This window comes from Equus przewalskii, chromosome 24 (assembly GCF_037783145.1).
Source record: "Equus przewalskii isolate Varuska chromosome 24, EquPr2, whole genome shotgun sequence".
In the NCBI taxonomy this organism is placed as follows: domain Eukaryota; kingdom Metazoa; phylum Chordata; class Mammalia; order Perissodactyla; family Equidae; genus Equus; species Equus przewalskii.
This window is the reverse complement of record NC_091854.1, coordinates 32,658,308-32,676,559: the sequence shown is the minus strand read 5'-3', so window position 1 is coordinate 32,676,559 and position 18,252 is coordinate 32,658,308. Positions and strand designations below refer to the sequence as shown.

The 18,252-nt window shown below is 37.5% G+C and overlaps 1 protein-coding gene across 34 annotated transcripts in view; it reads left to right on the top strand.

Annotated features, from left to right (window-relative positions):
- The window catches only part of ATG4C (autophagy related 4C cysteine peptidase), a 155,472-nt gene that overhangs the window by 88,396 nt on the left and 48,824 nt on the right, over nucleotides 1-18,252 (top strand). For 9 of the 34 annotated variants that reach the window (XM_070591905.1, XM_070591926.1, XM_070591906.1 and 6 more), the window contains one exon: nucleotides 4,316-5,470. The exons of 19 other annotated variants lie outside the window; for them this stretch is intronic. In XM_070591905.1, coding sequence (XP_070448006.1) covers nucleotides 4,316-4,483 — 168 coding nt within the window. In that variant the 3' untranslated portion in view covers nucleotides 4,484-5,470. Of the gene's footprint in view, nucleotides 1-3,783; nucleotides 3,860-4,315; nucleotides 5,471-18,252 lie in introns of those variants that run through there. 6 more of the 34 variants (XM_070591914.1, XM_070591913.1, XM_070591915.1 and 3 more) reach the window with 2 other exon arrangements.

Sequence of the window (18,252 nt, the reverse complement as noted above, 5' to 3'; positions counted from 1 at the left end):
AACCCTCCATAAAATGTAGCTCCATGGTGGTGAATATGGACCACACAGGTATGACTGTTCTGTACTGGGTGTAATTCAACAGCTGTGGTGGTGAGACTAGTGGAAAAGGTTTGTCCTGGGGAGAAGAGGTCGTCTCCTGGCTCTCTTTCTGTTCTTACAACTCCCAGCATTATGATGGAAGAAATAACTTAACTCCTGTCCTCTAGATTTTACCCTTGCAGATTTGAAACCAGTCAAATTGAAAAAATGTGGTAAAATATTTGACTTCCTGAAAAGAAATCTGTAAGTTGCCTTTTAGATAGTAAAGCCACTTCAGTGTATGTTATTAAAATAGAACGGAGGACTTGCCTGTTCTACAGTTATTATTGAGCAAACCACTGACATCCCCCACTTTTGAAAATCAGCTATGAAATAGTAAGTTCAGTTATCTTCAATGTTTTTTAAAAAATTATTTTCTCCGAATTTTATGAGAAATACGGTAGAAAGTTTGGAAAATAGAAGTATAAAAAGAAGTCATCACTAATTCTTTCATTGAGAAATAACTTAATATTTTACTACATTTCCTTCTAGTCTTTTAAAAATACATATTTAAAATTATTTTAACATGATTGAGAATAAATTTTTTTTTTTTTGAGGAAGATTAGCCCTGAGCTAACATCTGCTGCCAATCCTCCTCTTTTTGCTGAGGAAGACTGGCCCTGAGCTAACATCCGTGCCCATCTTCCTCTACTTTATATGTGGGATGCCTACCACAGCATGGCTTGGCAAGCGGTGCCATGTCCGCACCCGGGATCCGAACCTGTGAACTCCGGACCGCCAAAGTGGAACGTGCCCACTTAACTGCTGTGCCACCAGGCCAGCTCTGAGAATGAATTTTATATGTAGCTTTATATCATGTTTTTTCTTTTAACATTATGTAATAAATATTTCCCAAAGTTATTAAATAACTTTCATTATCTTTTGTGTAGTATCTCAATTGATAGTACTCTTATGTCATATAGATAATCTAATTTGGAATTTTTTTCGCATAGATTTTATATTGTCCATTATGGAGGGACTTTAAGGTTTTCACAATATGTCCTTTATTGTAATATATAAAAGAAAACTGAAGTGTTCATTTTTGATAAAAGTTCTCAGAATCAAATTTTCATGTCTGTTTTTTCTTCCTTTCTTTCTTTCTTCTTTTTTTTTTTGGTGAGGAAGATTGGCCCTGAATCTGTTGCCAATCTCCCTCTTTTTGCTTCAGGAAGATTGTTGCTGAGCTAACATCTGTGCCAACTTTCCTCTATTCTATGTGGGTCTCCACCACAGTGTGGTTTGATGAGTGGTACTAGGTCTGTGCCTGGGATCCAAACCTGTGAACCCTGGGCTGCCAAAGCAGAGCATGCGAACTTAACTACTATGCCAGCAGTCCAGCCTCTAAATTTTCAAATCATTGTTATTCTTTTGAAAAAAGGAAGCCTGAACAAAATTCTGGCTATGGTGCTTAGAGCTATGAAAAGCGTTTGAAAAGCATGTTGATAAGTTGTTGAGGTCTGATATGCCAGTAATCCCTTTGGTTGTTGCCGAGTCCTCTTGGGAAAGTAATTTAAATCCTTTGCGTCTCAATTTCCCCATTTATAAAATGAGCGTGAGCTAGATAATTTCTAAGGTCTCTTTGGCATTTCCCTTTTTATTTGTCCTAAAATTATTTCTTGCCTGCCAGATTATGTTTATGTGCTGCTAGGTTATCACTCACCTTATTGTGACACCCAGTTGTCCTTTAATATAGACATTTTTAGTAGACTTTAGTTTTTAGAGCAGTTTTAGCTTCATAGCAAAAGTGAGTGGAAAATACAGAAAGGTTCCATATACTCCCTTCCCGTGCTGCCAACATCCCCCACCAGACACTTGCTACAGTTGATGAACCTACACTGACACGTCCTCATCCCCCAAAGTCTCTAGTTTACCTTAGGCTTCACTCTTGGTGTTGCACCTCCTCTGGGTTTGGACAAATGTATGATGACATGTATCCACCATTATGGTGTCATACAGAGAAGTTTCACTGCCCTAAAATGCTCTCTGCTCCCACTATTCTCCTCCCTCCCTGCTAATCCCTGGCGACCACTGGTCTTTTACTGTCTCCGTAGTTTTGCCTTTTCCAGAATGTCCTATCATTGGAATCATACAGTGTAATGCAGAAAAGGCTTTTTCAGCTTGCCTTCTTTCACTTAGTAATATGTATTTAAGGTTCCTTCCTGTCTTATTATGGCTTGAGAACTCATTTCTTTCTAGCACTGAATAATATTCCGTTGTTTTGGATACCAGAGTTTATTTATCCATTCACCTACTGAAGGACATCTTTGTTGCTTCCAAGTCTTGGCGGTAGTGATAAAGCTGGTATAAACATCCTTGTGCAAGTTTTTGTGTGGATATAAGTTCCCAACTCATTTGAGTTAAACCTTTAGTATATTTTTCATTTGATAATCTTTAAAAATATTTTAAATAAACTCAGAAAAGTTAGAAAAATGATAACTTTCTAAATCAATAAATACACATAAGGAGGCCTTACACTGCAAGTGAGTTTGCAAAATGTGGGTGGATTTTATAATTAAAGGGTAGAGGGTTCCTTTCTGACATCTTGCCTGGGGCACAGATTTGAATGTTAGTTGATGAACAACTAGTAAGCCTAAGTGACTTCTTTCTTGATGTTGAAAGAAGGAGTGGAGAGAGCTAGTGCTAGCTCTGCTGTGCTCGTTTGAGAGTGACACCATGATGCCTGCCCCTTAGATACTGCACTGTTAAAGTGACGTTAAATGGATAGAAAATGGCAGCAATTTTGGGCTGTATTCCAGCCATTGGTTGGAGGTGAAAGATGCCTTATGAGATGCCAGTCCCCTGTGTCTCTTTATTTTTCATTTTTCATATTTTTGCCCTTCTCTCTCCCTTTGTAGAATATAAATAAAATAAATTTGAGCAGTCTATAAATTAGAAGCACAATGTGAGTTATAGGATATAATTTTCATCACATCTAGTTTTTTTAAGTACTTGTTTTTAAATGGTTCATTTCCATTCAATTAAAAATGTATTTCATATTAACTGTCTCATTGAAATATTTTTAATTTAACATTGTATCTGTGTTCTATGGCTACGTATTTGTTTCAGCCACATTTCGAGAGAATCTATAAATGTACTATTTAAGAATTTGATGATCCTTCAGTTGAATATTGACATTTGGGAAAATTTAGTTGTTACCCCTGAAATTATCCTTTAAAAACAAATTATATTTAATTGATCATGATTAATGATGTATAAGAATGTTGGTATTTTTTCAACATTCTCTGTAATTCATAGAAACTTTTTAGAATCCTTCTTATAGGTCATGGTTCCCTATAGAAAAGTTTGTTTCTATCAAAACATCTTTCATTCAAAAAATTTAATTCCTTTTTTAATGAAAATTGTTTTAATTTTTTTAATAGAACTTGTTTAACAGAAAGATTTTAAATGGCTTAGAATGGGTTGTTGGCTTGTCAGTGAATCCCAAATTGACAGAGATTGTAAAGGTTGTCGAGGGTCCCCACAAAATTCCAGGTGTTGCTTTTATCGTTTCCAAATTAAGTAATGTAACTTGAGAGGGTAATTTAAAGTGTGGGTTATTACTATGTATAAGAACAGTATTTTTCATGTTGACTAGATTATTGCAGAAATACTTTTTCAAATATAGGAATCTTTGAAAAAGACCAAACTTAATTTTTAAAAATAACTTTTTCTTATTGCTTTTGGTTGATTTAACAATTCTCCAAGGTAAGGAGAGTAGCTGCCTTTGCCCTGTTTTATAGATGAAACTCAGGTGGAGTGATCTGTCCGGGGTTACGTCGAGGTAAGTTGCAGCACTGAGTTAGAATGGGCCTTCTGACTCAGTCTTGTGCTTTCTTTCCTGTGTTTTAGTACCAAGCAGTCTTTAACAATATTTTGCTATAGTCAGTGATGCCATTTTGTTTCATGTTTGTTAATACCGAAAGAAGATAAATCTTAGCTCTTTAGTAAGCCTTCAAACCAATGTGACTAGAAGACTGACTTTGCTGGGGGAGGGAATGGTAACGTACTTAATTTCTGATGGTGTAGTCCTAACGGAGGAGCAGTGTTTGGCTATAAATAAACTCTGCAATGCTGATGAACTTTTGTCTTCTAGCCACACAGTAAAACAGTGGCGCTGGATCACTGTAAATGAGAGAAGCTAACGAGATATTCAGGGCTAAAATATTACATTTTGTCACATGGTCCTACTGTGCACTATTGTGTCGAATAAGGGACTCTTCTGTACTTTCTGTTACAGATGCTGAAAATTTCTTCTAAGGAGAAATATCCCTTATTTACTTTTGTAAATGGTCATTCCAGAGACTATGATTTTACATCTACTGCAGCCAAGGAAGACGACCTTTTCTCAGAGGATGAAAAGAAAAGATTAAAAAGATTTAGCACAGAAGAGTTTGTCTTGCTTTAAAGATTAGCACCTTTGTGCTTGGTGAGAAGAACTCCTTTGAAGGGGGAGAAATGAAGAGAAACAAGTATACTTGAAACTTATTTTCACAAATATCTTAATTTTATATGTTCTTTAAAGAAAGAACATTTGAAAATATACAAGTTTTAAAGATATTTTTCTGAAAGAGAAGTGATTTAATGAATCTTGATTTCTAATAAATATCAAGTGATTCTGGCTGCCTTCCTGTGCTCCTAAGATCTGCTAATGATAACTCTGCCTTGACTGGGAGTCTTCCGGCCTTCAGCTCCTTCCACCTGAGGCTGCTGGTCTGAAGGTTTCATGATATAGGCCCCAGAATTGGGATCACCAAGTAGTTTCAAAAGCTTTAGTTTATGCTAATGACCAGAAGACCAGAGAATGAATCTTCAGTGCTTTCCTAGCCTCCTGATACTAATGCAACCAAAGGATACTTTTAGATGTATCTTGATATATTAAATAGTAATTGTTAGCTGTGATATGCATACAATTATATAAGCAGAATTGTGATTTAGGGCAATACTCAGCAGTATGATTTTATAATGGCTCCTCGTTTTGCCTGCTGTTGAGCCTTCTCTGAGGAGTAAATATAAAGTATTGATTTCCCTCACAAATTTAAAGGTTATGTTATTAATAATAACTGCATCCAGTCAGATCAGATAAAGGCAATTATAAGATAGGAGTAGTGTTTGTTTCCTGTCTCAAACATGAAATGTTATGGGAACTCTACTTATTATGCAGTTTTTAAGTCTAAAGATTAAAGTACCAAAAAAGATATCAAGAGGTGCTTCTCTACGTGAGTTTGCTGTTTGTATGAATCAGTGTAGTGGTGTTTAGAAGCTGAGGCCATCTATGCGGTAAATCTGCCTAAGTGTATTACGTGTTACTGAAAGGCAAATTTGTGATATAAAAATGTTAGAGTTATTATTGAGCCAGGATTATATACTTTAATAAAGATCTGAGAACATGAAATACCTTTGTTATGGTTTTAATGAGATTGTTTTAATACTTTCATTTGAAAAATCATTGTCTCAAATGAATTCTCTTTATTTATAATGAAGGCAAATAATATTATTGCTCTGAAAGCAAAATATTAACTTATTTTATGGAGCTTCCGTGTTTCAATGTGGAAAGGTGACTTATAAAGACATAAAATTCCATATCATTTGAAGTCGTTGATCTCTTCCCTCAGAGAACCTGGTTGTAGGTTCAGAGCCACATCAAAACTGAAACAGAGGGCGGGCAGGTGTGCTTCGCACGCCTGAGGAGAAAGGAGGCTTGGCGTTTCCCAGTGAGGGTAGCTTATTAAATTGAAACAAATAGGCTGGAATCTGAAATTTTCCTCTAATCTAGATAAACTCTGGCTAGTGAAGTCCAGTTCTAATTTTACGAGAATGTCAAAGCAGTATAAGAATAAGAGGCCAGTGGTGTACCCGATTTTATACACTGCAGCCGCCTCATCTCAGTTGCTGCAGTTTGTTCTTTCTGCACACGTGCAGTGTTCACAAGATTCTAGAGCAGAACCCTCAGATGAGAGCACCCACCCCTTCATGGATCAGAACTGATTGTACGTCTTCTCTTCCAAGAACTGTATAAAAGCTGAGAGGCATAGGATAGCATTGTTATTTTCTCAGCATATTTGGGAATCATTTTTAAGTAGGATTTTGGAATGAGGCAAAGTTACACCTGGACAAAGTTGAAGTGACAAACTCCTTTACATTGAGTTATATTGAAAGTACCCAGAACTTTCTACAGACAAAACAAACAGATCTTACTGTATAGTCACCCCCTTGACTGAGAATAATTGTTGTCAGAAATTATCAGCATAATATGCACATAAAAGGTATTCAATATGTGTCTGAATGAATGCATGCATTTATGAAAATTGAGAGAGAGGCTGATGAATTTATCTTGCCTGTTAATTCAACTTCAGCTGAGGACCAGCCAAAAGTTGTGTTAATCTTTATTGGAAAGGCAGCAGCAAAATGACATCATTGGGTTTAGAGTAGAGTTAGTTCGTATTCTGGTTTCAGACTTTGTTTTGAACACAGATTTTGTTTCAAGTTCTGACAGCCAGTAAACTTAGTCAATGAAGCTCATGGACGATCTCTTTCAGCCTAGAATAAAGGAAAGTGAAGAAGGATGAGATTCTAAGACAAGCGTTCTGTTAGAATTATGATAGGAGGATCTTCCATTTGGACGTCAATATTAAGATACTGGATTTTACCATTAACATTTCAGAAATGAATTTTTAAAATTCTTGATGTGACTTTTTGATGGTGAAGATTTCTTTTCTCTCTTCTTCATAAGATTTGACACTTTGAATCCCCTTTTGTCAATGTATTAACCACCAGCAGGCAATCTTGAAAGTCATCATTTGCTGAGTGAGTGAAAAGATCCTTTATAGTATAAGTATATCCAAAGGAATTTCCCTGAGGTATCCATTTTTCTGTTTTTACATTAAACTAACCCCATTAAATCTGTGTTAGTGAGAAGAAAACTTTAGAGGATTAAAAATTTAGGTCACTTTTGTGTTCTCTTAACTTTAGGATTTAACATTGTCCAAGGGCAAATATATCTAAAAGTATGTATGTTAATTTCATCTTGTTTTTAGAATAATTAAAGAATCAAAACAGCAACAATGACTTATCTATATAATTATCCAATTTTAGATCAGAAATCTCTATTTTTTAGAGATCTCCAGTTACTTTCAATTATGCTATACCAGAAAGCACTGTATTTTTGGTCAAGTCATACTAATCCAGCTTTTTTTCCTCCCTTTTCTCTGCTAATTTCTTTGCTACTAGGAAAAAGTTTCATTTTCATGGTTTATCAGAGATCACCTTCAGTAGCTTGCGTTGTACATCTAAGTCTTTTTAGCTAAATATTTATATACAACCATAAAAACCCTATAAGGGATTTCCCAAAAAGAGGAAACAGGGAGAAGAACAGATAATGAAAAAACACTTTGAAAATGTTAAATAACTAAATGAATTTCTATTGAAACAGACATAAGGAGAAAACTGACAATTTAAAATAAGAGTGAAATAGAGACAGGATACCCAGAATATATTGATAGAGGCAATTTCTGAGAAAGGATAGGGATTATTATTTTCTATAAAAAGAAGAGCAAATACATTTCAAAAAGATTTTAGGAGAATAAATACTTCTCATGTGATATTTGTTATAGCCTCAGTGTTGTCAGTCAACCACCATTCAATAGGACTATATTCAGTTGAGCACTTAAGCTGAATATCTTGAGACACTGAATTGAAAAAAGGTGAAACATCAGACCAGGGAGAATTGGAAACATCCTATTGATTCTAGGATATATATTTTCAATCATTTTGTAGTTTGAATCTCAACTCCGTTTAGAAATCTTAAGCATTCTTGTGTAGTTTTGATGGTTATATAAAGACTTTCTCCTTTGCTTATAAACTTTGAAAAATACTATATTTAGAGTTGGTATTGCAGACACATTTTGAACTAGCATGTTTCTCTCTTTCTTTTTTACACTCCTCTTCCACATTATTGGTGGCAAGCAATGGCCCAAAACATTCACAACTACAGTTATGAAATTTCACTTACTCTCTCAGTAAGAAAAATATATTAAAAGTGGAGAATCCATGCTTGTTATTAGGTGGAAAAATTTCTCTGCTGCCCTCTAACCAGTTCCTCCAGAAATTGAGAAACTCAGTCTTCCCTGTTGTAAGTCAACAGCCCAGGTACTGGATGCTCTCCAAGAGTGAAGCATAGAAGATTCTACAGAGAATTGTCTTCCATTTAAATTATTGGAAAATTAAATTAATAATTATAATACATATTTATATTTTATCCTAAGATGATATAAATTCATAAGAATTGGGAACGTATGAGTTTCAAAAGAAGTTATTTCATAAACAGGGAGGGTAAACGAAGGAAAGTTAGAAATCCAATAGAAATATGATAACAAAAGAATGAGAGAATTATTGACAGCAAGTTTTGAGTGTGTCTGGGCAGGCACACTATAGTGAACTGACACAGATAAAAATCCATGAATTAAGAGGGCTTCCAGCCTGGGGATTTAAAATTTGACGTAGGCATTGGGAGAAGGTGGATACTGACCAATACCAGAAAGTGGACTTGGAGCTGCCATGTCGCACAACTCCTGCGGGCACTGTCTTTGGTATGTGTTATGTGGCTGGCACTCCCTGGCGTCATGCAATGTGGCGTCCCTGTTGCTAATATTTACATACTATTTGCTGTTTGCTCAGCACTGTTCTGATCAAGTCAGTGTATTAAATTGTAGCTAATGAATCTAAGATGGGGAATTAGATCTGGGATTAAGGGGACAGTTAATATGAGTCCTCGGGCCCGGATGATCACATAGTGGAAGAGGTCAGGAGAGTCCATGGTCAGGACTCTAGTTAGTAACCAGGGTTTTAGTGGAGAAATACACATATATATTTAAATTATTTCCAAAATACTTTAACTAGATATAGAAAACAAATCCACCCCACACGTCTCCTACCTCAACATATTATTTTCAATTGTTCTATATTCCTTTCAATTTTGTGTTTGTGTTCACGTTACTCTAAGCATGTTTAGTAGGTTGAATTTTGATTCTTCTTTTTAGAATTTAACTGAACAGCTATTCTATTTGATGGAGAAGGCCATTACTTATTCAGTCTTTCATATTTTGATTTGTGTATCGACGTTGTCGTAAGCCTCTGACTGACGCGGTGGTCTTACCTGTGTCTTGTGACTTGTTCCTAAACCTAAACTGTTGTGCTTGGCCAGTTTTGTGGCTGCCAGCCCCTGTCTGTACCTAGAGAGAAGCTCTTATTTTTCTACATAATATGTTCCTGTCAATACTTAAAGCAGTTGGATCAGAAGGAACTGGATAGATGTTTTCAAACAATGTTTTAAGAAAGGTTCTGTCCCAGAGAGTATAAAGTATTATGAAAATGTTAAAGTTACTTTTAATCATATAGTCTTGACATGATCTTGCAAAATAGTTCTAGCATTTCATCGATGTTCTTTATTTTTGTGCTTTTATTGTCAAACATACAGTTGATTGACTTAAAGTCAAGTGAGCATTTCATTGAAGTTAATGATTGTTTCTGTCTTTATGTTAATTATATTAAATTTGTGAGACCTACATTTCTTACCATCAGTTTAGGACTTTCATTTTCCTATTTTCCTGTCATGTTTACATAATGAGGGGAAATGAAATATAAAATCCAATATTGTATAAGCTGCTATGTGAAGATCGTGATATTTGCTGGCAGGCAGCATCAGCACAGACAGAGCTCAAAGTGCTTCTTTGTCAGCTGATGTTCAAAAGCCCAAATTTTATGTTAAGTGATTTAGGGGTATCAGATTACATATGAAGGTCTAATGTCTTTTGGTTATAACTATTCTAGTGGGTGTGAAGTGGTATCTCATGTTTTGTGTGTGTGTGTGTGTAAGGAAGACTGGCCCTGAGCTTACATCTGTGCCAATCTTCCTCTAACTTATGTGGGACACCACCACAGTGTGGCTTGACAAGCAGTCCTAGGTCCGTGCCTGGGATCCAAACCTGTGAACCCCGGGCCACTGAAGTGGAGCACTTGAACTTAACCGTTAGGCCACTGGGCTGGCTCCTTGTTTGTTTTTTCAATACGTTTGCTGAGATGTGATTCACCCTTTTAAAGTGGATCAGTGGTTTTTGTTGTATCCACAGAGTTTTGCAGTGATCACTGCTATCAAATTCCAGAATGGTTTCATTACTGCAAAAAGAAACCGTGTACCTATTAACTAGTCTACTTTCTGTTTGTATTGATTTGCCTGTTTCAGACATTTCATATAAATGGAATCATACAGTTGTGGCCTTCTGTGTCTGACTCCTTTCACTTAGAATATTTTCAAGATTTGTAGCATGTATTAGCACTTCATTCTTTTTTGTGACTGAATAATATTCCATTAGATGGATATGCCACATTTTTGTTCATTCATCAGTTGATGGGCATTTGGGTTGTTCCCACTTTTGGGCTATTTATGAATAATGCTGCTGTGGACATTTGTGTACACAATTTTGTGTGGACGTTTGTTTTCATTTCTCCTTGGTATAGGCCTGGGAGTGGAATTGCTGGTCATATGGTAGCTCTGTGGTTAGCTATTTAAGGAACTGCCAAACTGTTTTCCGTCGTGGCTGCACCATTTTACAATCCCACCAGCAGTGTATGAGGGTTCCACTTTTTCTACTTCCTCCCCAACCCTTGTTACTGTCTTTTTTGTTTTAGCCATCTAGAGTGTGTAAAGTGGTCTCTTATTGTGGTTTTGCTTTGCATTTTCCTAGTGACTGATGATGTTGAGCATCCTTCTCATGTGCTTTTTGGCTATTTGTATATTTTCTTTATAGAAATGTGTTTTCATATTCTTTGCTCATTTTAAATTGGGCTGTTTGTCTTTATATCATTGGGTTGTAAGAGTTCTTTGCATATTCTGGATACAAGTCCTTTATCAGATATTTGATTTACAAACATTTTCTCCCATTTTGTTGGTTGTCTTTTTACTTTCTTGATGGTGTCCTTTGAAGCACAAATGGTTTTAATTTTGATAAGGTCTAACTTAGCTATTTTCTGTTTTTTCTTTGGTTACTTGTGCTTTTGGTGTCATATTTAAGAAACCATTGCTTAATCCAAGGTCACAAAGATTCACCTCTATACTTCCTTCTAAGAGTTTTTTGATTTTAGCTCTTACATTTAGGTTCTTTATCCCTTTTGAGTTGATTTTTGTATATGACGTGAGGTAGGTGTCCAAATTCCTTCTTTTGCTTGTGGCTATCCAGTTGTCCCAGCATCGTTTGTTGAAAAGACTATTCTCTCCCCATTGAATGGTCTTGGCATTCTTGTTGAAAATCATTTGACCATAAATGTAAGAGTTTATTTCTGGACTCTCAGTTCTATTCCATTTATCTATATGTCTATCCTTATGCCAGTACCACGCTCTTTTGATTATCATAGCATTGTAGTAAATTTTGAAATTGGGAAATGTGAGTCCTCCAATTTTGTTCTTTTTCAAGACAATTTTGGCAGTTCTGAATCCCTTCTATTTTCATATGAATTTTAGGATCAGCTTCTCAATTTCTGCACAATTTTTCTTCACTTTTTTCAGCCTTCATTTTTAAAACATAACATGTTACTGAATTTTTACACATTGTAAAATTGGTCCCCAAACACCAAAGATACTTGTTTGGAAAGGAATAAAACATGCAAAACATGGGTCTTCTAGCTATGGTCATATTGTGTAAGAGCATGCCAAGTTACAGTAGATAACATTATATCATAGCATCAGCCAGACCGAGTGGTTCAAAAGTAAGACTTTACATATTCACTTAATACTACTAATTAGGAAAAAATTGTGACTACTTCTGTTTAGGGAAAAGCATATTTATTTTCTCTGTCAAGCTCCATGTGACTCAGTGGAGATGGGCTTAATGAACGGATTGGGCTGCAGGGTTAGCCCACTTCTGCTCAGACTGTGACTAGCATCCCCAGCTACACGACTAGGATAGCAGGAACTATCCTTGTACAACACAGATAGTGGTAACTATCCCATTGGGCTGTTGTGAAGATCAAGTGAGGAAACATATGAAAACACTTAGAAAGATGCCTGGCACACAGTGAGTACTCAGGAAGTGTTAGCCTTTAAAACTCTTGCCACTTTTCATTCATCTCTGTCTTAAGAGTTGAAAAGGCTTCAAGAGTATGCTCTTGTTTTGAACTGGCCTTGGAGAACAGGAATTAGAAAAGAAAGGAAAAAACACCCAAACCCTAAAACCTCTTAATTCCATTCCAGTACTGAATATCTGTAAGGCTCCATAGACATAGAGGTAAAAAAGTGACACTTCCACCAGGGAGCTTAGAAATTTACTTAAGGGTGGAGAAAATACACCAAAAAACTGTCACACTTGGTCGGAAAGAGAAGACTTAGAAGTTCTAGAAAAAAAATTATATTTGGTTTCAAAAGAGAGCTCACACCTGGTTATGGGGATTAGGAAATCTTCGTGGAGGAGGTGGCATTCGAGATGAATCCTAAACGTCTGGTATGATTTACATACAGGCAAGGATGAGGTAAGTGTTTGGGCTAAGAAGAAGAAAACAGCACACCAGAGACAGGGTCCGTGGACTTGTTTTCTAAATGAAAGTGGGGTCAAGATGGAGGGCTGTCCCCATAGGGCACATTTGAAGTGCGTGTGGCAGGTTTGGGTGGTTCTGCTGACTAGGGTGCACTGCTGGCATTTAGTGCGGGGATGATGATGAACATCCTGCAGTGATGTGGATAGAAGAATGAGTGATAAGAATGAAACGTATGTGGGAACTCTGTTACGAAGGGCTGTGAGTGTCAGGCTGAAATGGCTACTTATGTAGGTAGATGCCTGGGAGAGAGACACAGGAGGAAGGATGCTGTGAGGGAAAAAACAGGGTACAGACGTCAGACGAACTGGGATTTAGTTCCAACAGTTTAAAATAGGACGATGATTTCCCAAGCCCTACCCTTAGAGTCTGTTTTACTGAGCTATAATTCTGTAGTCTATGGATGAAGTTAGTGAATTTAGACGGGCCTGAGCAACAGTAGGTTATTGCATGTGGAGGTTCTTAACATGATGAACCCATGAATAGAATTCAAGGGTCCATCAGCTTGGATGTGAAAAAAATTACATCTTTAATTTTACTAACATCTAACTAAAACATAGTATTTCCTTCCACTAAGAATGTAGGGGACAAAGTACAGTAGCATCAGCAGTACCTACGACTTTGTCACTAATAGAAATCAGAAATGCTTTCATGTCATAGTTACTGTAGCTGTCTTGAGATATTCACACTGCTTTGAATTTATGGTAGGACTTGCTGCTAGCACTTACTAGTGTGTTGATAAAGAAGCAAATATGTTACTATATATCACAAATTAAAAAAATATTTTAGGGGCCGGCCCTGTGGCCGAGTGCTTAAGTTCCTGTGCTCTGCTTCGGTGGCCCAGGGTTTTAACGGGCCGGATCCTGGGCACAGACCTAGCACCATTCATCAAGCCATGCTGAGGCGGCGTCCCACGTGCCACAAACAGAAGGACCCACAACTCAGATATACAACTATGTAATGAGGGGCTTTAGAGCGACAAAGGAAAAATAAAAAAATCTAAAAAAAATTTTTTTAAATAACTATTCCCTTTGTAACCATACGCATTTCACTTATATTTAAAAATATTTTATGGAGAATGAGTTCATAGGCTTTCCAGACTACCAAAGGATTTAAAGTGAGGAAGTGGGAGAAATAGAATGATAGGAGATTGTGAGAATGATAGACAAGGCCCAAGGTCAGGCTGAAATCAGGCTGGAGCATTTCGAGTGTTTGAAGTAGATGGGGTGAGCATCAGGAGGAGGGGTGAGACGACGATGAGCCAGCGCTGGAAGTGGGGCTGCAGAGCTACCCTCTGAATCAGAGAGCTTCATGTGGAAGCGGGAGTCTGCTGGTTGTGTTTAGGAAGGAATTGGTATTGTCAGGAAAAAGAAAAGTTTGAGTCAGTGTGAAGAGATGAGAGCTAATGATTGCAATGATGATACCATTTATTGGGCATTTACTAAGTATTTTATAAAACACTTATTTAGTTTAATCCTCACAAAAATCCTGGGAAATTAGGTATTTTTGTCATCTCCATTTTACATGTGAAGAAAGAGTCAGCTATGGTAAGGTAACTTGCCAACTTAACACAGTTGACAGTTTGCAGATCTGGGATTTAAGTCTCTTGTGCCTCCCAAGCCTGTCCTGGTTTTCCCTGCGCCACAGTGAGTTAGAGGATCCAAAGGCCTGGGAAGGCGGCACGGGTGAAAATAGCACAGAGTGGAGGGGGCTCGGCTGGGAGACTGGAAGGGAAGTCTTTGACCTAATGGGTCAGAATTTTGGAAAAGCGGGATGAAAGTCACAGGCAGTTTGCTTGGGGGACTGGAGAGGTTGAGGAAGAGAGGAGATGGCACTTGACAGATTTGCTTATGTTTGGCTGGCATTGAGAATCAGGTTCCCATAGTTTCAGAAAGGCTAGATAGACGGGAAGTTTATGTAAGATGCTCCTTTTCTCTCTTCCCTTTGCATAGTACATCCTGCCCACCCTGAGATGAAGGGTCTGATCTTACTAGCCTTCCCAGGCAGTATTTTGAGTCTTCTCTTCTTTGCCTGGCCTTCAGACCCCAATTTTCCAGATACCGCAATTGAGAAAGACCTTTTGTTACTGTACAAGAGGGAGAAAACTCCCAGTGGTATAAAACAGACTGAGGACTTTGCAAAATATAGCAAGTTCATGTCTGCTAATATGTTAAGTAATTTGGCCTCCCCGGTTTAAGTAGTGATCTGTTGTTTTCATGCTAATACAAATTCTTATATTAATAGGAGCATGGCCCTGGGTTTCTTCATCCGCCTGGGAAAAATTGCTTGTTTGATGGTAAACAAAGAACAGAAGAATTGATTCACTGTCCTCATTTTAAAAAAAGATGGTATGAAGCAATAGTGGAATAATTTTAATTGTAACCCTCAAACACTTGCAATCAGTAAGATCGTTTGTGTTCTGTTTTAGGAAATGGAGAGTTAGAGAGTACATAGTGCATTAGAAATGCAAACCAGGACCGCATGTTCTCGGGACTCTGTCAGCGCTACATGAAAGAGACTTGTATTGGGATGCTCAGCTCTGAGGGCATTCTCTGTTCAGCGTGTATTCACAGAGATGTATGAATATTTGATTAATGAGTCATGGTCTCTGGAGAAATTTAATAACTGTATTGCTGTACAAAGCCAGGCCCTTGACTGTTAACACAGCTGCCAATAGTGTCATTGACACTGCAACCCCTTCTGAATCTGATATATTCTGTGGAGTAAATTCCTTGGTCAAAAAGGGATCTGAGGGAGACATTATTCAGTTATCTGTTTTGAACTTGACTCAATTTACAGGCTCTGATTTGTAAAGATTTTTCCAATGAAAACAAGCAGTGCTATGGAAACTGAAAAATGGTCTTTTTTAATGGATTACTTTTTTCAGAAATTAGTTGAAAATCATTGATAAATAAAAATCAGTTGATTATCCTCTTCAAGATTATCTGTTAGAGATTCAGTAATAATTTTTGTCTTGCTTATCGCATAAGTAAATCCACAAGAAGCAGAAATATGAGATACACTTGTGATTTAGATATAGATCTCAGATCCATTTGAATGACATAATCTAAATTCATTATTAAACATAATGTAATGCCTTTTCAGGAATTATCGAAGGCTAACTTATCCCTTCTTCATTTTTTTTTTTTTGTTTTTAATATCTGTGGAGAAATAATTCTAACTTTCAGAGCTAGGTAGGTATTTTAGTAATGTTACCTCATTTAACTGCTTGAGTAACAGGGAGAAATGTCCAAAAAGATAAATTTAGTGCAGGAGCTTTTGCTGGAAGCTGTAACTGCAGGTTAGAATTATCCATGCTATGCAGAATTTCCTGCAACACTTCTCCTTAGGGCCACAATGCATTACAGCAGACGTATAATGAAGCTGCTATAAAATCTCTGGTAATTAAGGGGGATTTGACAGTAATTGCAACAGTGAATCAACTTAATTATTACCTGCTTCAAAGAGAGCTAACCTGATGTTATAATCTAACCTTTTCTACTTTTAAAATGGGAGATTAAACAAGTATATGTAGCATTTAAGAATTAAATCTGTTGAGATAGAATTGTATTAATATACTTCTAATATACATTTTATGCACATGTACACATCAGCTTCTTAAGAAGAACAAGCGTTAGGCTCTTGGTGATCCATTCAGGTTATTTGGTATGCTCTGGAAATTGAACCAAACCCACATCTCTGATTCAGGTCAGCTTCTCCTCAAGCCACAGACAGACCTTGGCTATGGTATAGCTGACTTCCACAACATCAAGAAGGATACTTTCTCAGTATCAGCTTGTAAAGAAAAGAAACACCAAAATTATCTTCATGCTTTACATTTAGATAGACCAGCTCCTAGAACCTTAAAATCTCCTCAAAAGCTGTGAGCAAGCTGATGTCAAGGTGAAGGTTTGGAATCCTCTGAGAGCCCATGTCTAACTTGGTTTATCCAACCCTGGGTACAAAGAACAAGATACTCAGGTCTCCGCCCGAGTTCTGTCTGTGGTCATGCTTCTTATAAACCCTCTCTTCCCATTTCCTATTGCCCTCTATCTTCCTTCTCACAGGTGTGGGAGTGGAGAAAGATGGAAGTAGTCAGTGTGGTTTTGATATGAGTTCATGTCATGTACTGTGTATTATCAGGGACCCAGAACACACCGGGTTCCATAACTGTGGCCTGGGAGATTCCCCTCTCTTTTCTGCGTTGAAGTCTTATACTTGTGTCCTCATCGGCTCTAGCTTTGCCAATAGCCGTATTAACTCTCCCTAATTATAGAAAGACTGGGCGGCAGTAGTTTTGCTTTGAGTGTAAATCTTTTTATATGGCTTTGTGTTTGCCGTTTATGGAGACCCGGGGAACTGGAGGAGATGGTTGATTAGGCAGAGATTTCGTTCAGTTTGGGGAGGGAACAGTCTCGTCATCAACCAATGTTTGCCACACTGAAAGTATGTTCCTATGAAAGTGAACCAGAATTGATTCTCCATCCGGGGCAGCAGGACCGCTGGTCAGGCTTTGATCATTGATCTTTATAGGATTTCTTCTGGTGTTGCAAATTTAGCGTGGATTCCCTGAAGAAGGTTGAGAACACATGTTACATACCTTGTTTTCCACTGTTGCTTCATACCACTAATCAAATTCTCTCTCAATGTAGGAGGCAAAGAAATATGTTATATAATTGAATAATGATTAGGGGAGTTAAGCAATGTAAGTTCTAATTTCAATTTGGTCACTGACTGACCTGGGGCCAATTGTCTCGAACCTCTTTCTGTTTTCTTCCTCTACCAGATTGAATGACAACTGCTCCATGGGGATCCCCCAAAACCCAATTCACTTGTTTGTCTGTTAGAAAACTTTCCTCAAAGCGGAAGCTCCCCAGAGTCATGGCCTCTTAAAGGGAGTTAGCACAGCCTCCAGAGGTGCCTGTTTGTGATCGGGGACCCTCCTATCCCATGCGAGCTGTGGGGGTCTTTAGTGCCTGCGCCTGAGTTTTAGTTCACCAGGGACCCGTGATCTGTGTAGGGTTTGTCCCTCTGATTTTTGTCCTTTAGATGGTTCATTCCTTGCTCATAATGAGCAGAGGAGGTTAAAGGGTCTGAAATTCAAACCAAGTGCTTGCTCCTTGGTGAGCAGTGTGACAAGGCCGTGGAAGGAAGTTGGAGCTGTGGGCCAGAGTAATAGTGTTTGACTCACACAGCATGTCTATGCACTTGAGGTAGAAAGGTGAACAAAACTGGCAAGGTTTCTGCTCTCGTGGAGCTCACATTTAATTGTAGCTTCTGTTAACTGAGTGCTTACTGTTCTAGGCACTTTATGTGCATTATCTCATTTTTATGCCATGAACAGAAATCTGTGCTTTATAGGGAAGAAACATGAGACTCAGAGAGATTAATCAGAGTGCCCAAGGCTGCCCAGCTGGTAAATGATTCATTCAGGATTCCACCCTAGATCTATTTGATTCCATAAATGGTTGAAACTGCTAAATTTTGGGTTATATGTGGAATTAATGAGCCATATTGTTCCTTGCATGGATATTATAAGTGGAAACTAACTTTACCATATTTACCATACCAAATATTTACCATGTTTTACTATAA